Genomic DNA, 23,801 nt, shown 5'->3' with positions numbered 1-23,801 from the left:
GAAGTGTAAGTGATAACACAACTGAGATGTGCACAGGCCCGTGCTTCTCAGAAACCCTACGATGAGACCCTTCATCCAGCTTTCCCTTGCTGGGGCTCACCTTCTACACTCACACATAACTTGCCTGACCCACAATGCTGTGCAGACCAAAAGCAGAACTACTTACAGAAGGAAATCTTCTCTGTGTAACATCTTTTTTATATATTTTATACAAGGTCTGACTTAATGAGACTGTTTCTGATTTATTTTGGAGTGATTAAATTTTGAAAAACCTGATCTGCACACCTGCATTAAAATTATATAGATATAAATTATAAATCCTTATGCCTAAAGAATGTCCATGTATACACGCAGATAGTACATGTATAAAACATAAACATTCTTTTGGCAAAGGGAAGGAGTACATTCATGACAGTAAAGGTTACAAATGTTAAAGGAGAAAAACTTGTTTGCGTTTGGTGAAAGACTGGGAGAGATCTTTTGTAAGGTAACTATGTTTATCAGTTAAGAAACTAGATCAGAGACAGAATGCTCGTGGATTACCAGGTTTTCAGGTTTCAGAGTAAGACAAAAAAAAAAATTCCTCTGCAGAACTGAACAGAGGAAAAATGATAAGACACCATCACTGTAATTACTAACTCTCTTTGGCACACTTCCTGATTAGTTCTGAAGTGCCCTGAAGACTTCTTCTACCTGCTAAGCTGGTGAAGATGAGGATGAAGCCTAGCCTGAGCCATGGTAGTAAAGTCTGCTAGTGTATGCAGTTGCAGACGTTTCGTTGATCTTAAGCCCACTAACACTTATCCATCAGGAAAAAGATGGTATCAATTGAACACTTACTCTCTTCTCTTCTGATAGTTTCACTCTGTAGGAAACAAGAGATAATGCTAAAGAAGATGGGATAGGAAAAGAATTAGCTACTATCAAAGTTGACATATACTAGAGCTTTCTAACTAATATAAAATCCTTACAGCATTTATCTTTTAGCCCCATTTTATCTATTCAATGCGTACAAAAACCACAGGTGTGAATCACTTCTTTATGATTCCTGAACTACTAGGTTGTCATAACTACTCCTGTATTCCAATTTTCTGACATTCAGATTGCTTCAGAGGAGTGAGGTTCTCATCATAAAGGGCTCACAGTAGATGGTAATGGCTTTATAGCACAAGGACTCATGGGTCAGCTTAGAGCAAACTCAATAATCACCATGATGTCTCACAGCCCAGAGCCTGTCTTCTCCCATCACAATTTGCCTTTCTTTTTATTCTTAGTTCTATGTACCCTGAGGTCTACATCACAGCATCTTCTCCCTCATAAGATCACCTCATATGATTGTGGTGAGGAACTGAGCTACTATATATGTGTCTCCATGTCTGTGTGAGACACATAGGTGCTCATTTGACTTCCTGCCTGCCTGGCTGTCTGTCTGCTTTTTAATGTGAAGAAATAACCAGTCACTTTCCTACTTTCCAACAATATTTACTTGTAATAAAAAAGTGATTATTTTATGGCCATTTTTTTCTTGAATTACTTAATGATCCATGTCATTTTGATTTAAAAAAACAAAAAAACTTGAACCAGATCTTGCTCTAGCTTGACTTTTCCATAGTTCATTATAGTCCAGGTGGTTATGGAGATGATGGGGAGGGCAGCTGCATGCAGGAGAAACATAACACAGATCCCAAATCACTTGTTTCCAGTTTATTATTCACATTTATTTTTTTTTTAAAAAAGTCTTATGCTTCAGTTTTCTCATTAAAACCCAGTTCAAATATGCCCATCCTGTTTTCCTGAGAGTTTTGTCCTGACAGAGCTGTGTGAACACGCATGAGCACACTGCCATTTCAGCTAAGTGCATGAGCGCTGCACTGCCCCGTGCAGGCACAATGGGAAGGACAGCTGTCTAGCTGAGCGTCCTCAGCTAGACAGCTGAGGCCTGGCATACTATTCTGCCCAAACCAAAGCAAATGGCAGACTTCCATGGTAGTCAGTATAAATGAACCTTACAGTTACAAGGGCTTAAGCTTGCTTACACATTGAATGAATAATTAGGGATTTCGAATCTCTCGAATGCAATGGAACACCACTGTTTTCCATGGCTGACTTGGGGGCCATGTGGACACAGGCAGTGCTGCCAATGCTGTTCAAACCTGCTGACATTATTAAGCCATTCCTGCAGACTTCTCCCCCCATAGATAATAACTGTGGAAAACACAACTATAGACGCTTTATCTAAAACAGGACTATAGTCTAAGTACACAGTGGCTGACTCCAAATTCTGGACTCTGCATATAAAGTTAGAATGAAGGTGAGTCCTTCAGCTGATCCACCCCACTCTACAAAACTGTCAAAATGATATCAAAGCAAAACTGAGCCATGTGGCTCCCCACGGCATTCTAAACCAGCCCTACACCCATGGCTTGGAAATCAGTGCCTCTTATAAAGAGGTCTCTCCTTCCCTGAACATGTCTTAAATGTACACAACAGTAACCGACTTATCCATGGTCTTTCATGTGCCTTCACTGTGCTGGCCGTCAGGGTCAGCATACCCTCTTCTGCCTTTCTGTCTTGGCTTGATTCACTCACTGTCTGGCATGGAGGGACTCCTGTCCAGAACGTCGAAATCCAGTTCCAGCCCACCTCCTTCCAGTAGCCTCTCCAGAGCTCTCCGGCGACCATGCTATCCTTAAACTGTGCTACCTGCCGGGTGAGGGCTGTGTCTTTCACTCTGTCTGCATCACCCAGTTCCATTCAATCTTAGCTTGTAACATGAACTGGAAATAAAATCTTAAGACTAGTTACATTCATTTGCCACATTTGCTTAATTCAGACTTTTATCCCAAACAGCGATCTAGCTGAAGGGGGCCAGATGTTTATGGGCTAACTATTTGGGTGCTTTTAAAGGCGGCTTTTTTTTTTTAAGAATGGTTTCATCACAAGCCAGTGAAATGGCTGCTTTATAAAACATGGTCTAAGTAAAGAGGGTAAGAAAGTAGAAGCACTTGTATTCCAAATATTTTAATTTAAATTTCAAAGCAATAGCTATTATTTTTAACTCAATATAATTATGTGTCTATCTGTTTATTCTTGAAATACAGCCCAAAATCACTACTTTATTTCACACATAACCAACTACATAGCATATAGATGCTATAAAAGCTACATATAAAATTTGCCTAGAGCTTATTCTAAAAACCAGTGGCTATGTATAAAAACCACCAGTGTAATTGGCTGAAAAAGAGAGAACTTCATCAAATTTTGGCACCTACTAGATGCAAAATATGCATGCCATTGCTATCTTATTTTCACCTTTATTTTATATATATCTGTTTGATCATTGGTGGCATGTAGCCTCAATGTGTTAGGAGCACACTTCCCTTTCTCTTCTGATTCAGGGTGTGGGCCCTAGCAGTGCAGTAGCAAAGGAGTGTTGTACTCAAAGATTTGCCTCTCTGAATGCTGTTTGCTTTTCTTGCTCTATGGGAGAGAAGTGCTTCCTGGAGCACTAACACCTCATTAGGGTTCTCTGATATCTGATATCTCTGATGTCTCTGATATCTGATTACTGTAAAAAATGGCGACTAATCCCTAGCACTGCAAAAACGGTATCATCTGTTTTCCATCTACACCATGCCTCGGCCTCGCGTGAGCTTAATGTGCAGCTTGGCGATACGAGAATCCGGCACGAAGCCCAGCCAGTCTATCTTGGCGTTACTCTCGATCGCACTCTGTCATTTCACGAACATCTCATAAAAACTGCAGCAAAGGTGGGCGCGAGGAATAACATCATTGCAAGACTGGCCAGCTCCTCCTGGGGCGCAAGCGCATCCACACTACGATCATCATCTCTGGCATTATGCTATTCCACTGCAGAATACTGTGCCCCAGTATGGTTCCGTAGCCCCCATGTCCACTTGGTCGATTCCAAATTATATTCCTCCATGAGGATAATTTCTGGAACCATCCGTTCCACCCCGGTTCCATGGCTGCCAGTTCTTAGCAACATCGTCCTGCCAGATATTCGTCGGGATGCGGCATCATCTAAGTTCATTTCCCACGTCTACGCTCGACCGGACCTGCCAATATACGCAGATATCTTCGCCCACCCTGTCCAACGCTTGACGTCTCGTCACCCAATCTGGTCCCCTATGCCTACACTGAACTTCTCTGTTCCAGTCTCTTGGAAACGGAGTTGGCAGTCAGCTGAGGTCAAGAACAAACATCTCATCACAGACCCCTGCAAGCGTCAACCTGGCTTTGACCTAGCACGTTATGATTGGGCCTCCTCAATCGCTATCGAACAGGCCATGGCCGGTGCGCCGCTATGTTCCATCGCTGGGGAGCCAGAGACGACGCGAACTGCCCCTGCGGCTACAGACAGACTATGACCCACATAGTCAACGACTGCCACCTCTCCAGATTCAAAGGAGGTCTCGAAACTTTACATCAGGCTCAACCTGACGCTGTTGACTGGCTACGGAAGAAGGGCAAACGCTAGAAGAAGAATTAGGGTTCTGCTTGGAAACTCAGAGCAGGACACAGACCTGCCCACCTGGCTCTCCTCTGAGCACTGTCCTGCTATCCTATCCCCAATCCTCCAAAGCTTCTCAAACAAAAGGAATCCTTAAGTCCTTGGGCCCTTGCAAATCTATCTCCTTTATAATGCTACATTACTCCCCCTAAAAACCATAACTATCTCACTAAGAGAGGAATGGAACTTTTTTTTCCGTTTGTATGCTATAAACAAGTCTCTTCATTGTATGTCCTTGAAGACATCCAGGACCAGATCAGTGTTTGTTTTAGACTATTTCTTTAGTACTCTGCAGTTTTGAAGTTCCCAACTATTTCAAAGTAAATATGTATTTCAAAGTATTCTAAGTATGCTAAAATTGATAAATCCCACACTACCTTAAAGCTAAATATTTTTCTCACATCTCCATATGGTTATTTTCTTCTATTCTGAATTTTATAATCACTATCCAGAGCCTAAATTTAACACATGGGTTTGCATGAAGTAAGAGTGTTCGCATTTTAAGAAGAACATGCATATCTGTTTAGCACACAGGCAAAATACATATGCAGAAGGACCTAGTGGCTATTCAGTCCTCCTGCAAAGGACTAAAGGTGCTTATAGGCATGAATGAGTGACACTAAATTAACTTGATAATGTCTAAGAGCCAAAAACAAAATTTATAAAATCATGTTAGATCAACTAATTCCTCTACTGGTATTTATAAATAAATTGGGACCTACCTAGATGAAGGGAAAAAAGCAGCATTTATTTTAGAAATACTTTGATATCTTCTGATTAATCAAAGCAATGTTCATAGGTAATTATAATAAAATACATTCTAATGATGTATTTTTGTTTTCAAATGTAATGATTTTTACTGTATTTTCTGGTTTTGACTTATGATATTCATGGCATTAAGTGCTTAAGAAATTATAAGCTCAAAGTGAAGGGGAAAAAACAAAAATGAGAGGAAAATGACTTTGATATGATCTACATGTCTGGCATGTGACATAACTTTTAGTAAGTAAAAGTAACTTAATAAGATGTGAACAATGAGTAGCACCATTTTTTCTTATTTATATAGATTCTCCTTTTGAAGAACTATTTAATTTTGGTTACACTGGCAAATACAGCAAAGAAAACTCAACTTTATTATTCTACTAAGATACATTTATCAAATTCTGGAGTGTGAAAGAATCTTAGAATTATTCAGTTCAACTCTCTTTCTTTTCAACTGGCCTAATGCTCAGGTAAATCAAGTGACTGGCTTATATTACACAGCTGATTAAAAACTGAATTGAGTCTTGATCCAGAAAATTCTGATCTTGGGTCTCAGACTTTTTTTTTCTTCACTGTATAGCATTATCTTTAAGGTAAAATTCAATTCAAACTTTAATTCAATTTTAATTTTAGGGTCATTACAATTGTAGCTTTCCAAAGTGTTTAAGTGCAAACTGATATCCATGGCTTGTAGCAGCATTTTAAATTGTATTTGTAGTCACATATTATGTTTGGAGCCATCTCTTTAGTCAATGCAGGAGTCTTTCCAGTCAAAACCCCTTTCTATGTCACTCTCCTTCCACCTGTCTTCCTCTCTCCCACTCCATATATACTGTTCTTTAATGACTTTAGGAAGACAATAGGAGAATAGGGTCTTTCGTATGGACTGAGTTAAGACACTATCCCAGTTCTACAGTATTTGGCTTAATTTTTCCCCATTCCACTGAACTAACTCTTTCTCTCTCTCTCTCTCTCTCTCTCTCTCTCTATATATATATATATATATATACATATACATATACATATACATATACATATACATATACATATGTATATATATGTACACATATTTACATGTATATATATATATATTATGGCATGAAAGAAGATATCAAAAAGAAAAGATTTGTTGGACAAGAAACAAGCTAGTGAATGTTTAAGGCTTTTCTAACTTGAGTCATATACATAAGCTCTATATGCTTCTGTAAATTAAAGAAGTAGGTTTAAGACAGAAAGGCCTATTTCATTCATTCACTGTATAACTGTTAAGAATATTTTAAAGAAAATAATAACCACTTCATGTACTTTCATAAATTTTAGAAGCACTGCATAACTACTGACAATATTAATCAAGTAACAAAGAGTGGTTGAGAAACCAAATATACATCATAAAGTTTTCCCACTTTCTTACTGAGGGATCTAAAGGAATTATTAATTTTAGTCTGACAGAACAGAAAAATTAATCAAATGTTTTCACTATTCTCTTTAGCATTTCATAGATATTAAAATGTCTACACTTAAATCTAAATTTATAAAATTAATATGACTTGAAGAATGAAAGTGTGTTAACTTACGGCCCTGATGCTTTCAAAATGTCCACCTTCTTTCTCAAAATCGATAGGTTGTCCTTTTAGCGTCCAGTAGAAAGTGATGTCCAAGCTAGAATCGTGAATTGCTTTGCAATTAAGGACGATACTCTCTCCCACTGTTAACTCTGTCCTTTTAGGAGTAAGTTCTATTCTTGTAGGTTCTATGGGAATAAAAACACATCATTTGACCAGCCAACATAAATTTTTGTCTGCATTCTATATTATTTGAAATAACAGAAACCGGTAAACAAACAAACAAACAAAAAACATCCAATATAACTATTCCTGATTGGTCTATTTGATTTTTCACATCCAGCTTATATCAGTGTCTGTATTTTGGATGCAAAGGCATTTTATCATGATTTTTTTCTATTTTTTTGTAAGGGATTGGTTATTTAAGAGTCTCTGTTCTTATTAAAAAAGGTAACAGATGTAAATGATTTCAAAGGCTACATAACTAGAAGCAACATATGACTTTCTGGAAGGAAAAGGAAAAAAGTTAGAGAGGATCACCAAATACAAATAAAAATATAACTTTACCTAGTAAAAATCCTCCATATTTAAGGAGGAAAAATTCAGTATAAGTTCACTTTTTGTCTGGCTTTTTCGTTTTGTTTGTTTTTCTCAAGGGTTATGGCTGGGGCTCCAGGCTAGCATTACAAATCCACTGCTTCCAGCAGCCACTTTCTCCTTCTTTTTCCCCCTATTTTATTTGATAGGACAGAGAGAAATTGAAAGCAGAGAGGGAGATAGAGAGATAGAGAGAAAGATAGAGACCTGGAGACCTGCTTCACCACTTGTGAAATGTCCCTGCTGCAGGTGAGGAGTGCGGGTCCAAACCTGGGCCATTGCACATTGGTGATAAGTGCACTTCACTGGGTGCACCACCGCCGGGATCCTTTTAAGTTCATTTTCTTTCTTTCTTTTCTTAAATAATTTCTACTATCTTTATTTATTTATTGGCTAGATAGAGACAATCAGAAATTGAGAGGGAAGGCGGAAATAGAGAAAGAGACAAAGAGACACCTGTAGCCTGGCTTCCCCACTCCTGAAGCTTTCCCCTTGAAGATGGGAACTGGGGGTCTTGCACCTGGGTCCTTGTGCACCTAACCAGGTGTGCCACCACCGGCCCCAGTGAGTTCATTTTCTTAAAGGTCATAGAAAGCACTTTCCTTCAAATTACTGTCTTAAAAAATACAAACATGTAGTATTATCACTGTATCACTTTGTTTTTGCTTTACACTCTACAGATCCCGCATCAGTAGGAAAGGAGGAGAGACATTTAGGTGACCGAAATACCACTTTTGATAAAGTGTAGCTGTTTTAGTCAAAGTATAAAAGCAAAATACTGAATGGAAAGGATTTTGAGAAAAATACTTATGGTTGCTTACTAGTTCACCTAAATAAAAAACAAAAAAAATTGAGAAGTTTCACTAGGTTTAGACCAGATCTGAAACTACGGGCAAAGGGCAACAGTACGTGTAAAGGTTTTTGAAGTTTCTTGTGGCCAAATGTGACAGGATGTGCTTTTGAATCAAGTAGAGAAGTGATGGAAACAGGATTTCGATTTTGCTTTTGCCTTTGCCTTTTTTTCTAATTAAGACTTCTGACTGTAGATGCTTACAGAAGATTGACACAAATTATTAAAAAAATAGCCCAATGGTACTATTACTGGATTCTAATATTCTATTATACTGCTATTTTCATAGCAGTCTGATTAAGAACTGCTTTTAACTTCTGAAAAAGGCTTCGATATGTAATGTTCTCCCCAGTCCTCACTGAAAGAAGTGTAAGGCCAACAAAGAAATGTCACTGCAAATATTAACATTCTAGAAATCAGACACTCCCATGTGGCTTTACTAGTTTCTGATTCATCAGAGAAGGCAGATAATCATAGCACACTCCACTTCAAACTTTGTGAGAACTGAAATGTTCTGAGTAAACATTTCCTTCAGCTCTTGAGTAATAGAAAGTATTCTTATTTTTAAATGTCTAGCAATCCAAATTTACCTCTGTTAAAAAATAGTTTAGCACATTGAAGAAATGAGATGCAAACTAGAAGATGGAGTTGAATTCCAGTAAAATAGGCTATAAATGAAGACGGCTTTCAAATTACATTCCTTCTGTTGATATTTGTCTCATTTCTAAAATAGCACAGTGTTGAATATTTTTATTAGATTTTAGTTCTAAAGAAAGAAAAAGTAGAATATCTATACTTAGAGACCAAAGTATGATTCACTTTATAATATATACACATGGAAGAATTATTAAAAATAGTATTGTTTTTAAAAATTTCCTTTTTAAAGTGAAAAGACTTTGCTAAGATTCAATTTTTCACTACTATAAAAGGACATGTACTATCAAAATAAGAAGCCAGGACTGAAATCTATCTCACATTAGAACTAGAAAACTAACAGGACCACTTATGAAATGACATTTACAATACTGAAATATGACAATGCCTAAAAAAGTTCATTGATAAAAACATCAGAGACAGCCATGTATCTGTCTGATACACATCCATGGCCCCTCCTTCCAGTCTGAAGGCCCTAAGGAAGTGGTAAGAGATATTACAAATGAATGCTAAAACTAATGCTGATAAGGGGAAAAGAGTCCAACTCCACTGCCATACTTTATAAAGTTTTGAGATACTTATGAAAACTTTGTAAATCTTCTCATACATTTTGTGCTAAGAAAAATATCTCAATTTTTTTCAATCTGTCATTCTTCTTTAAAAATGATCTCTACAGGAGCTGGGCAGTAGTGCAGTGGGTTAAACACACATGGTGCAAAGTGCAAGGACCTGTGTAAGGATCTCAGTTCAAGCCCCCAGCTTCCCACCTGCAGGGGAATCACTTCACAGGTGGTGAAGCAGGTCTGCAGGTGTCTATCTTTCTCTCCCCCTCTCTGTCTTCCCCTCCTCTCTCCATTTCTCTCTGTCCTATCTAACAACGACAATAAAAATACGAACTGCAACAAGGGCAACAAAAGGGAATAAATAAATAAATAAAATGATCTCCTCAATAACAGAAAGGAATAATTTGGCAATAGTAGTCACTGTTTGCCATGCATGCAACAACATGCTGCATTAATTTGCCATGTGGTAAGGCCAAGAAACTTCACTTAGAAACACATATCCATGGGAGTCGGGCTGTAGCGCAGCGGGCTAAGCGCATGTGGCGTAAAACGCAAGGACCGGGTTAAGGATCCCAGTTCAAGCCCTCAGCTCCCCACCTGGAGGAGATTCGCTTCACAGGTGGTGAAGCGGGTCTGCAGGTGTCTGTCTTTCCCTCTCCCTCTCTGTCTTCCCCTCCTCTCTCCGTTTCTCTCTGTCCTATCCAACAACAATGGTATCAACAACAATAATAACTACAACAATAAAACAAGGGCAACAAAAGGAATAAATAATAATTTTTTTAAAAAAAGAAAAAAAACACGTAGCCACATCTTACCTTTCACAGAAACGGAAGCTATAATTGCAGCAGTACCAAAGATGTTCTCCCCTTGGCAAATGTACTTTCCCTCATCTGATTTGGAAGCATTTAGGATACGAAGACTCCCGTCTGGAAGGATAGCTATTCTGAAAATTATTTAAAAAGTTTTTGTTTGTTTTACAACAAGTCAGATAAGTGGTAGGAAAGCCTGATAAAGTCTGTAACCACTTACAAATTAATAGTACTCAAGACAAAGTATAAGCATGAAAATATGCGGTGATATTTGATAAGCCCACTAACATCTTCATATACTTAAAGAGGTCAGGGAGTTATAGGGTATTTTCCTTTTGACATTTACTTGACAATTTTAAAATGTGTGGGAAAAGATGACCTTGAGTTTGGTTATAATCCCACCCAATGATATTTTAATACTAAGCTAGAGTGTTTCACCTGTAACCACGAGGGACTCAGAAGTCAAGACCTAAGAAGAAATAGCATTAAAAACACCGAGGAGGACAAGTGCAGAGCATGAAACTCTTTGCACACAGCACAAAGAAGATTTATGGTGGCTTCTGCATGGCACCCCTGTGCAGCAAGGGGGGGGTGTATGTATGAGACTTAAAAGTGAACCTTAAAAGTATATGAAGGTGGAGAATTAAAGCATTATTAGAAACATTCTACAAGTTCAGTGCAAATGAGGTTGACATTTGAGATTACCATAATCTATGCTTTCATCGTCCCAGAAATAGATGGATTTCAAAGTTTAATTAGTACTTTTGGCCTTTTCTCCATTCTATGCTCCTGTAATATAAGCCAGTACTTCACCACTGCTTTAACTCACTCAAACAACCTGAAACACAACACAAGAGGCTGTTGTGACTTTATTTGATGCCAATAGAATCTGGACTGTTATTTATTTTTTTCAGGGAAAAGGAAGTGACTGGATGTGCTGGCTTGAGTTAAGAACTAGTGATTCTACTGACCATAAAATTCCTAAAATGGAGTTTTTTTAGTCCTAAAATAGTAGCTAACTCCATACAAATATTATAGTATAAAAGTATTTAAGATATAAGAACACTGATTAAAATTGTTTTGCTAACCACAATTTTTAAATGTATATTCAAACTTGCCAATCAGTCAAAACTGGCAGTTAGTCCTGGAGCCTCGCTTCCCTAGAGTTCTGCCTCAGCAGAGAAAGAGAGAGACAGGCTGGGAAGTAATTACAGAAGCCAGACCTTCCACCTTCTGCACCCCATAATGACCCTCAGTCCATGCTCCCAGAGGGATAAAGAATTGGAAAACTATCAGGAGAGGGGACAGGATATGGAGTTCTGGTGGTAGGAATTGTGTGGAGTTGTACCCCTCTTATCCTATGGTCTTGTCAGTGTTTCCATTTTATAAATAAACATTTTTTTTTTAAAAAAAAAGAACTGGCAGTTAGTTAACAGCAAGAAATTTTCTAAAAATTTGATTAGATTCTTAACTGTTAGATATTGCTTATGAATAAATAATTAGACTATCACCAGTAAAAATACCAGTTTACAACAATCCAGACTATATGTGATATGCTATTTATGTTTAGGAAAGACACTAACTTGAGGCATTTGGAGAACATGGCACTCTCAAAAGTTATTCATTCAAGATGGCTGATGAAAGATTCTGTTGATAATTTAGACAGTATTTTGTTTCCTTCTTTTAAAAAAGATGTTAAATTTATTTTCTTGCAAGAGAGAACGAGGTCAGAGCACATGGTGGCACTGGGAATGAATTTGGGACTCCTGGAACTTGAGGCTTGCAAGTCTGGTGTATTACCTATACAGTGCCTCCCATGCCTGACAATGTTCACTTCCTATAAAATGGAATATAATATCTTCATTCTACTTCTATCTCTACACATTGCAAAACAACACATTCCAACACAACATTCACATTTTTGTGAACAAATAACCATTCTCTTTAGAACTGCAATCTTTATTAAAACTTAGCTAAATCTCTAGAATCTGTAGATATTATTAATATAGTCTATCTAGATTTTTCAGGTTGGAATACTAACTGGAAAGAAGTTTGGTTTAAAAGTTCCCCTCCTGGAGTCGGCCGGTAGCGCAGCAGGTTAAGCGCACATGGCGCAAAGCGCAAGGACCGGTGTAAGGATCCCGGTTCAAGCCCCCAGCTCTCCACCTGCAGGGGAGTCGCTTCACAGGTAGTGAAGCAAGTCTGCAGGTGTCTGTCTTTCTCTTCCCCTCTCTGTCTTCCCCTCCTCTCTCCATTTCTCTCTGTCCTATCTAACAATGACATCAATAACAATAACTACAACAACAATGAAAAAACAACAGGGCAACAAAAGGGAAAATAAATAAGTAAATAATATTAAAAAAAAGAGTTCACCTCTTGGGGACCAGGCACTAACACACCAGGTTAAGCACACACGGCAAAATGTAAGGACCGGCATAAAGATCCCAGTTAGAGCCCCCAGCTCCCCACCCACAGGAGGGTCGCTTACACGGGCGGTGAAGCAGGTCTGCAGGTGTCTATCTTTCTCTCCTCCTCTCTATCTTCCCTTCCTCTCTTGATTGCTCTGTCCTATCCAACAACAGCTATAACAACAATAACAACAAGAAGGGCAACATAATGGGAAAAATATCCTCCAGGAGCAGTGGATTCATAGTGTAGGCACTGAGCCGCAGTGATAACCCTGGAGGCAAAAAAAAAAAACTTCTTTAAAGAAAAAATATATGTATTTAAGATATGTCCTTCCTCACTGACAGGTAGCAATACATTACATGCTCTTTTTAGAGATATTTTATGAACACCCCTGCACTTGGGGCCACAGATCTACTTGCAGGATGAAGATTCGTGAATACACTTTTTATCCATCAAGTGGCAATGTCATTTTCCAAAAGCCTGTCTACTGATTCAAACTGCAAATCCTTGTCAGATGAGTTTATTTTTTTTAACTTAGAAAAAAAAAGAAGTTATACAATATGCTATTTACACTTAATGTCTGACTTTTGAACACATAATTACTAAGATAATTGAGTACTGAGTTAACATTTCCTTGCAATTTCCAGATCCTCCATCCATCTTCTCCCTTCTGCTATTATCACTCTTCTACATTTTGGTATTTTTCAAATTTTGGGGATGCATTCTGCTATGTCAGCCTTGCTCATGGAGTAGAGGGAAGGAAGTAGATATGCTAACCAGCATTCTCCTTTTGGGTATCAGGTCCTGTGGATTGTATTCTGTCACTATATTTCTCCATGAGGTTTTGCCTGAACCTGCAGCTGGCTGGGCTGTTACCTGGACCGAGTGACTGGGTCTCTATCTACTAAGTCTGCCCAGAGTCACAGTTTGCTTAGGATAATATTTTGCCCACCCCAGTTTCAACTTTCAGGACCCACTGCTCTGCTCTTGATGTCTATCTCTGGTTTACTTGCATGGCACCACAGAAACTGGTTAGATTTCTGGGTAGATTGCCTTTCTGGGGTTGCCATCTGTTTTCCTGATGCTCGGGTACCTAGAGATGATGCTCTGAAGTCCAGGCTGCACTTCTATCTGGTACCATCATAGTAAATCTCGTACCACAGAAACAACACGCACTGATTAAAACTAAAGGCTTTAAGGTCAAAGAGGAATGAGTTCAAATTACATTATGTAATATGTGTGTGATATTAGGTTTACCTCTTTCCCTATTGTAAAACTAATAACTTTATGTAAGGAATTCTTTAAAAGGTTTAACTTGATGAAATGTATACACACATATTTCTATATTTTCAAGATGTGTGATAGATTTTAATTGAAATTTTTCTTAAAAATGTAAATTGGGGCAGATTTTTTAAAAGGAGAAAATAGAGACTGCCAGAGAGTATTCTTGTATTATAAGTATCAAATACTTCTGGTGTTTGATAAATCTTTTCTGGGAAGACTTGAGCCGAGTATTGAGGGATGAGAGGGGCTTAGCAAGCAAACTACTGGTAAACAGAAGAAATAGTATTTATAAAAGTGTCAAGCTAGAAAGGACCACCAAATCTTGAAGAAGAAAAGAGTCAATTATGATGGCATCATAAAATGTGAGGGGGGGTAAGGCAAGATTAGAAAGGTAGATATTATGCGGAAAACTTAGAAATAGTACAAATGTACAAACTACTGTACTTTACTGTCGACTGTAAACCATTAATCCCCCAGCAAATAAAAGTAAATAAAAAGGTAGATGGGGCCAAGATCATGCAGAATCCAGCTCTCCATGGGAAACACCTTGTCTTGATCTTAAAAAGGCAACAAGAAGCTGCTGAAATGCTTAACTGCTTTATTGAGGCATGAGAGGCAAGCAGTAAACTCACATGTCTACAGCACAGGCTCTGAAAAGTTGTCACAGAAGGTTGCGTCAGAAGCCATTACTGCAATTAAGGCAGCCAACTTAGATATTACCTCACAAGCATCTCTGGGGTTGTTTACAGTTACTACTTTGATGTTCTCTTTATTTCTATGTGAATTCTAGAAGTGATCTCTTTCCCAATCTCAAAAAATAAATGAAAAGTCAGGCCTGGAAAGCCACTTAGCAGTTTCACATGTGAGTGAGTCCCTGGGCTCATTCCCCAATGCTACACAAAGAAAAAATGTACCATTACCTTAACTTTCAAAGATAGTTACAAATGCTATTTCAGAATAAAGGAAAAAGTGCATTTGACATGGAATATAGGTAGTCTCATTATATCTGTAATACCTGGGATGAGATCTTTTAAAACTGAGGGATCCTAGAGCCCATGGAGGCTTTTAACTGGTTCTGCAAATGACAAACATGTATTGATTGTATTTGACCTGTCAGGCCTCACACTCATCTTCCGCCCTTTATTTCATGCAGTGCTTCCAGCCACGATGTGAGCTGAATATTGCCATCCTCATTCACTGATGAGCAAACTGTGGCTCATTATCATTTACCACTGCATCCAGGGCTATTCGAAATATCAGCCCCCTGCTTGCAGCCGGGCCCTTGGATTTGTGAGCTGTTTGCCTGTCACTGTCTTCCTGGCTAACGTGCACCCCCTTCGCTTACTGTCTTCATCAGCTCCACACTGACTGCTTCTCAATAAAGGGGAACTGAATTAAACTCAATATACTTAAATCGATGCCCCTTATAGATGCAGAAATTGAGATTCAGAGTACTTTAAACCACTTTTGCAAAAGAAAAGGGCATATTTCTTGCTTTGAAAACAGTTATTAACACCCTACTATTTGCTAGCACCTAAGCAAAGCTCTTCTAATACATTATCTTGCCATTTTAATTTTTACAAACAATCCTCTGCATATTATTTTAATCATTTATAATAAAAAAAAAAGAAAGGCAAGGAGGCACAGAGGATTGAAATAATTGTCAGGGTTTCAGATGAGACAAATCCCATAATGTGTAGTGTACTTTCAATTACGATGCATTAATCTAAAGTAAACAACAAAATAAGATTTCTCACAAGATCACACATTTGGGGACTGCTCTGGCCTGCAGCCAAAGCAGAGAGAGTGGAAATTCAAGGGTAAGAAGGGAAGAAACAGGTTTCCTATAGATGAAGAGAATTCAGTCATTAAGTTGGTCAAAATCCGCACTCAGGGAAGACAGTGCTGTCACCATTCTTCCCTTCAGACTCAGCTTAACTGGGAGGGAGAAGTGAGGTGACCCAGAAAGGCATGCTTGGTAGCCTTTAGAAAGCCAGAGAGAAAGCTTAAGTGCAGAAGTTACTTTAATTAATGGACCTCGTCACTGGCTCTGAGCATCACTGCAAACATCCTGAAGAAACTGAGGAGCCTTTTGTGCTGAGCCACTGAATAATTTCAGGCCCTCCAACCTCAGAAAGAAAGGCAAGGAGGAGGTTGTCTTTTTGTCACAGCTGGAGAGTAGAAGGGGCTTCCAATTATCACACACACACACACACACACACACACACACACACACACACACACACACACACTGGAAGCCCCAATACAGATGGGTCCTATTTCTGAATGGTCACAGACATACTCAAGTTTAATACTTATAGAATTACAATCAATCTTACTACACACACACCACTTTCTCAACTCACTATTTCCCATTTACATAAATTTGCATGAAAAAAATCTGATTTTGTGGAGACAGTATGTAGCAGTGCTCAAATCCTCAAGGGAGTCTGTGATGAAAGCAAGGTTAAGAACCACCATTAACTTCTCAATTTTATAGGTGAGGTGACTTTGGTTAGAGAAGAGACTCCCAGTGTAGCTTCTTTGTTAAGCTTAGGACAGGTAAAAAAAAAAAAAAAGTCACTTTAATTTTTACTTCACAACAAATGTCTCCACACTGCCATCCATCAAGATAAAATACAAACTCCTGGAGTTGGGCAGTGGTGCAGCGGGTTAAGCACACATGGACCGACTTTTTGACTTTTTTTTCTTTTATTTACTTTTTATTATTTATTTATTTATTTTGGTCTCCAGGCTTACTTTGGTGTCTGTACTATGAACCCACTGATATTGGTAGCCATATTTTTTCCCACTGTTGTTGCTGCTGTTGCTGTTGGATAGAACAGAGAGAAATTGAGAGAGGATGGGAAGACAGAGGGGGAAAGATAGACACGTGCAGACTGCTTTACTGCTTGTAAAGCAATGTCCTGCAGGTGGGCAGCCGGGAGCTAGAACCGGGATCCTCATGTCAGTCTTTGAGCTTCAAGACATGTGCGCTTAGCTTAACCTGGTGTGCCATCACCGAGCCCCCTATTGATTTCATCTTAATGAGAAACATACAGAGAGACAGACACAGAGAGGTCAGGACACAGCTCAGCTCAGCTTTATGGTGGTGGTGGTGGTGGTGGGTATCAGCGGAGGGATTAAATCTGGGACTCTGAAGCCTCAGTCATGAAAGTCTTTGTGTATAGCCATTATGCTATTTTCTCACTCTTAAGTCTTTTTTTATTATTATCTTTATTTACTGGATAGAAACAGCCATAAATTGAGAGTAGGGGGAGATAGAGAGACAGAGAGACACCTGCAGCCCTGCTTCACCACTTGCAAAGCTTTCCCCACTGCAGGTGGGGACTGGGGGCTTGAACCTGGGTCCTCGCACACTGTAACATGTGCACTCAACCAGATGCGCCACCACCCAGCCCCCTAAGTTTTTCTTATGCTGTTGCTCATTCACACACTGCTCCTCAGTAACTATTTTCTCATCCATATGCCGTCATTTCTCTGTTTTTTTTCCTCTTTTTTAAAAAATATATTTTTATTTTCCTTTTTGTTGCCTTTGTCGTTTTTTATTATTGTTGTAGTTATTGATGTTGCTGTTAAATAGGACAGAGAGAAATCAAGAGAGGAGGGGAAGACAGAGAGGGGAAGAGAAAGATAGACACCTGCAGACCTGCTTCACCGCTTGTGAAGCAACGCCCCTGCAGGTGGGGAGCAGGGGCTTGAACCGGGATCCTTACGCCCGTCCTTGTGCTTCATGCGCTTAACCCTCTGCGCTACCGCCTGACTCCCTGTTTTTTCCTCTTGTGCCTTCCTCAGTACCTCATATCTCAGCATCCTGTTATTCATTACTAGATTCCCCAGACTTAAAGTTACTTGAGAAAAGAAATGGGTATCATAACACAGTAAGATGACAACCTACAGTATTTGAACAGTGCTGAATTCCTCTGAAGAACATCTGTTTATTCATTGCACCTGAGTCTAAGTTAATTTATCAACTCACAGTGTATTCATGAGGGTCCATGACTAGAGCTCTGGCTACTTTCCACAAAGGCTAGAAGTAAAATGATCTACTAGAAGGGGGCAACAGAAGCCACATGAAGTTAACTTGGAGTTAATTTCATGTGAAGGGGCTGCAATTGGTGTCTTTTAGTCCACTGGTTTAGGCATATTTCATAGTGCTGGAATGTGTGTATTAGCTAGGATTGTCAGTCTTTCTTCACTGACAATAAATGTTACTAAAAATGGTATTGAACAGTATGTTTTGTGGAAAGAACACAATTTATTAGCTAGATAAAAATCTGTGGGTTTATAACATTTCCTTTCTATTTAATATTAAGTCACTTCTTTCTTGAAGACTCTTGGTGAAATCTGTCTCAACTAAATGCATTTTTTCCCCTTTCTTCTCTGGAAGGATTTGGCTTAGAACTACTGAGACAGTGAACTCACAAAGAGAGAGAAATTAAAACCTAACACTCCAAAAAACTCCATAAAGGCTTTTGGAGTGACTATGTCTGAATTCTAAACTTTCCACTGAGATGATTCTAAAACTGAAGGATGCTGCAGGACATAGGACCTACGTGGGAACTTTTATTGTTATTTTTTTTTCTCGTGAAAAACAATTGAGATGACACCGAATCATTTACCCTCTTGCTTTTTCAGCATTCTGAATGGAATAATCTGTCATTTCACATTAATCTGAACATGAATCCTGCCCGTATTTCTTCAGGCAACTGAAAGGAAAAGGCACTGGTATTTATAAAGAGTGGACGTCTTTATTCTGAATCTGTGGAGTCTTTGCATTTCCTCTTCCCTGCTGCTTGCATACATATCTGAATCTCACAGGAAGTGGGGATAAATTAGTGTTCTTCTGAAACCCCTAAGGCCACAAAGATGCATCCAGGCCAAAATTATGAATTTTTGATATCCCCCACCTGGGATGGTTTTTAGTCCATTTTAAATTACATTGACCTAATTAAAAAGCTTGACCAAGGCTAAGCTCTTTAATATTAAAACAATGCACTTCCTTCTTCTATTCTTTTTTTTTTTTTCATTAGTTCTTGCTTGGAGAGCAGATCTTCCACTATTGAGCAGAGTCAAATCAACATCAGCTCACTGCCTTTCACACATGGCATTGTAGGGGAGGTGAAGTGCAGCTCTGACAAAACCCCACCTCTGACCTCACAAGCTAAGTGATCTTTATATGAATTCTACACGTCATCTCTCTAAGCTATAAAATGAAAGGTGATGATTATATTTCTAAGACACCTGTCACCTAGTTACTGTAACTCAAGTTTTTTCTTGATCTCCAGCTGCATTCCATGGTTTCCCCCCACTCTTCCTGGAGTTATAGATGCTGCTGGCGTTCTTTAAGATTTGCTAGATTTTAGAAGTGTCATTTGTGCTTGTTCCTCCTCTAGATCTGTCTTTGAACAATCCAAATTCTCAGTTTCTGACTTCCAGTTTACATCAAACCATAACGATGCAAGCTATGTCCTATTTGGAGCTGATCTACAAGAATATTCCAGATCCACACAGTCCATCTCTCATCTCCTGTGAAACAACCTCACTCTAACAAAGCTCCAGGAAAGAAGTGGGTAAAAGGGAAAAGACACAGTGTTTGAGGAATTTCAAGTCAGTACTGACTAGGGGAAATTTAGACGTAAGGTAGAAATTTACATTTCAGCTGTGTTTAGGATTTGAGCAGTACTACAAATACAAAGGTTCAGAAACCATTGTCTGGATAATGTAATAAAAATGATATTAGTGCAATATCTTAACTTTTAGGTGCCCCATATAATTATACATTCTTACATTTTATTTAGAGCAATTAAATTTTATGGTGCCCCCAAATCAAACACAGGTTAGTTTAAATTTTAAACAATACCTAATATTTAACCTAAGATATCTGTATCAGGAGAAAGTCACTGTCAGTCAGATCTTGAGAGAAGACAACTTTTGTTGGGAGGAATATCAGGTACAAAAGTTTGTGTGAATGGAGTGTGCAGGGCAAACAGAAGGATGGAAGATGTTAACACAGATGCGAAATTTTAAGTAGATTAGTTAGAAACTGAAATCTACCTTGGAGAAAAACTAGAGTCATTTATATCTTCCAAAGCAATAACGTTTACATAGTATCATTTATAATGACTGAAAATTTAAAATAATTTTTATTAATTATTTAATAGTGGTTTACAATATTGTCAAGGTTACAGTGGTATAGTTCCAAACTACACTCAACACTAGCATTCTGTGTTCTTACCCTCCAAATAACCACCATTGTAGTTCTCCACAGTTCTCACAAGGTCTTAGAGACAGTCTGGCTACCTCTTTTAGTTGTTGTTTTTCATGTGTTTCATTTTTCTACATTCCACACATTTTAAAACTATATGGCTTTTCCAGAATGTTGCCTGCTTAAGAATTACTATCAAAATTAAGATTCAAGAGTAAATTGTACATCCATACTATATTTTGTGGCTGAATAACTTTACTAATATATAATAGCTAACTTGATTTTAAAAAAATATGTTTGATGGAGGTGAGGAGAGCTCACTCCCAGGGGAGGATGTGTGCCTTGCTGTGAGTGAGGGGGGGCTGGGCGCCAGAACTCCTTGGCAGATGCCAGACGACCAGGAGAACACCAGTGCTGTGATACCTCTTTCCTTTTTTTTTTTTTAATTTTTTTATATTTATTTTATTTATTTATTCCCTTTTGTTGCCCTTGTTGTTTTATTGTTGTAGTTATTATTGTTGTTGTCATTGTTGAATAGGACAGAGAGAAATGGAGAGAGGAGGGGAACACAGAGAGGAGGAGAGAAAGACAGACACCTGCAGACCTGCTTCACCGCCTGTGAAGCGACTCCCCTGCAGGTGGGGAGCCGGGGTTCGAACCGGGATCCTTATGCCGGTCCTTGTGCTTTGCGCCACCTGCGCTTAACCCGCTGCGCTACAGCCCGACTCCCATCCTCTTTCCTTTTTTGTCACTCTATCTTAATGAGAACATCAGCCTGGGAGTAACCCCAATACTAAATACTATTTTAAAATGTAGTAGATGAAAGGCCAGAAAGGTAGCTTAGCTGGATGAGTGACTGCTTTGTCACATAACTCAGGTTTAAGCCCAGTCCCCATCACACTGAGGGAAGCTTCAGCTGTGTTGTCTTCCCTCTCTCCCTACTTCTTTCTATTTCTTCCTTTCTTTCTTTCTCTCCCCCCCCCCCGTAAAGCCAATCTAAAGCAGTGAGTTCCCAGTGATGACAAAGAATAAAATAAACGTGGTAGACTGCAGACTATGAGATCCTTTTTACAAATCCATTAGAAAACTTAAATAGCATGCATATAACGAGGTAAAGCAAAACTCACCAGAATCTTCTGATTAATTTCTACTTTCTTATCACTGTTTACTACCTGTCCTGTTTTCTGTAGATCAGAAAAAATTTCTATAAAAATCATATTAGTCATTGATTATTCTATTGTTCAATAGTATTAGTACTGCTTTTTAAAAGATGTATTCTCTATTTACCTCGATTTAAAAGAATGTAACTCCTCACGTTATGAGGAGGTAGCACTCTGACATCTATGGAGTGCTAAGGACTGAACTCAGGATCTCATGCTTACAAGTCCAAGGATCTACCACTATACCATCTCCCAAGTCAGTAGCAGTGATATAATTACAATTATCCATGTCTTTCCCATGATTAAAGAAATAACACTGGTATTCTGATTTATAACATTAAAGCCATTAAAAACTGCTTTGACATTTCTTTCACTTCATATTATATATCCATGTCTCTATCCACATTTTCTCTTTCTCTCTCTCTCTCTCTCCCCCCTGTGTGTGTGTGTGTGTGTGTGTGTGAATTGCTTTGATAGTCAAGACATTCATTTAACCACTCACATTGCATTGAAAGTGCTCTGTACTAAAACCACAAGTAATTTTATTCATTCACTAGCACTGCAAGGAGGAGTACTTTATAGTAAAAGCACAGTCTTGTGGCTCACTAGGCAGAACACACGTTGCCATGCCAGAGGACCGAGCAGAGATGGAACCTTCTGCCTCTGGGCCTTGAGCAAACTGGAGCTCTAGCAGACTGAGCTATCTGGCTCAAAAGAGAGAACCTTTGTAGCAAGTATTGGACTGTACCTGTTTCTTCTTTTTATTAGCCAGTATGATTCAATCTTAATTTATAATTCTTCAAATTAATTTTAATAAAGGATTTGTCTAGTGAAATTAAACTAGAAATCTATTTTGGTTTTGTTTTCAGCTTGTAAAAATAACAGAATTTAGCATTAAGATGTTGGATGATATTTTTTGCCAAATGTTCTACAAACAATGTTGTTTTTGTACTATGTGCATTAACCCAGCGTGTCAACACCCAGCCCTCACAATGTTGTTTTTAAACTTAATCCATGGGAGAACATTGCTGTTTGTAGGAACCATGAAGGTATATGTTTGATGGAGATATATGATATACCATATAATCATATAATATATATAATGTATATTATATATATATATAATATATAATCCAAATTATATTCCTCCATGAGGATAATTTCTGGAACCATCTGTTCCACCCCGGTTCCATGGCTGCCAGTTCTTAGCAACATCGCCCCACCAGATATTCGTCGGGATGCAGCATCATCTAAGATCATTTCCCACGTCTACGCTCGACCGGACCTGCCAATATATGCGGATATCTTCGCCCACCCTGTCCAACGCTTGACGTCTCGTCACCCAATCTGGTCCCCTATGCCTACACTGAACTTCTCTGTTCCAGTCTCTTGGAGGGATGCATTGGATCGACCTTCTCGTGGTGCATCCTGTGAGTACCCATTCATTGGGGAAACTGACGATCCTTCCTAGCCGACTGAATCCACATGGATCCCAGTCACTTTCAAAGCCAGCAACAAGCAGCTCCTGACAGCTTTCAGCCTGACCTGTTGACTGGCTACGGAAGAAGGGCAAACTGGCTAGAAGAAGAAGAAGTCTCTTGGAAACAGAGTTGGCAGTCAGCTGAGGTAAAGAACAAACACCTCATCACAGACCCCTGCAAGCGTCAACCCGGCTTTGACCTAGCACGTTATGATTGGGCCCTCCTCAATCGCTATCGAACAGGCCATGGCCAGTGAGCCGCTATGTTCCATCGCTGGGGAGCCAGAGACGACCTGAACTGCCCCTGCGACTATGACCCACATAGTCGACTGCCACCTCTCCAGATTCAAAGGAGGTCTCGAAACTTTACATCAGGCTCAACCTGACGCTGTTGACTGGCTACGGAAGAAGGGCAAACGCTAGAAGAAGAATATATAATCATGAGCTAGTGTGCTTTATACTTGGATACCTCCAGTGAAAATGAAAGCCCATTTAGAATTCTAGAAAGGAACTGAGTTCCCAGATATTCTGACATACAAAACAGGTTAAATATAATCTATCTTTCTCTTCTGATGAAAAGTGAAGTATTTCTCAGCAACTGGGATAGAAAAAGACAGTCGCTAAGTAACATTACATTCAAAAATCTTGTTATTACCAAGATTAAGGATGAAATAGCATTTCCCCATTAGCAACAAATAAATGGAGTAGCGTGTTTGAATCCTTCAGTTGGCTCATAAACCAAATGTGTCTGCTCTCTCATGGGATCAGGCTCTGAGAGAAGTCTTACACAGCCATCTTTCTTCACCTCTTAGGAGTATGCAAAATGTGATGCACAGAGTGCACTGCAGAGAACTTAAGAAGACTGCCTGCAATAACATGGGAAAAATCTATCACTCCAGATTATGTCT

The 23,801-nt window shown here is 38.9% G+C and overlaps 1 protein-coding gene across 3 annotated transcripts in view; it reads right to left on the bottom strand.

Annotated features, from left to right (window-relative positions):
• The window catches only part of CNTN5 (contactin 5), a 906,057-nt gene that overhangs the window by 96,259 nt on the left and 785,997 nt on the right, over nucleotides 1-23,801 (bottom strand). For all 3 annotated transcript variants that reach the window (XM_060179715.1, XM_060179713.1, XM_060179714.1), the window contains 2 exons: nucleotides 10,338-10,465; nucleotides 6,871-7,046 (listed from right to left, as the gene is read on the bottom strand). In XM_060179715.1, coding sequence (XP_060035698.1) covers nucleotides 6,871-7,046; nucleotides 10,338-10,465 — 304 coding nt within the window. The remainder of the gene's footprint in view (nucleotides 1-6,870; nucleotides 7,047-10,337; nucleotides 10,466-23,801) is intronic.

This window comes from Erinaceus europaeus, chromosome 20 (genome assembly GCF_950295315.1).
Source record: "Erinaceus europaeus chromosome 20, mEriEur2.1, whole genome shotgun sequence".
Classification (NCBI taxonomy): domain Eukaryota; kingdom Metazoa; phylum Chordata; class Mammalia; order Eulipotyphla; family Erinaceidae; genus Erinaceus; species Erinaceus europaeus.
Note: the sequence above shows the minus strand (reverse complement) of the source record. Positions and strands in the feature narration are given on the sequence as shown.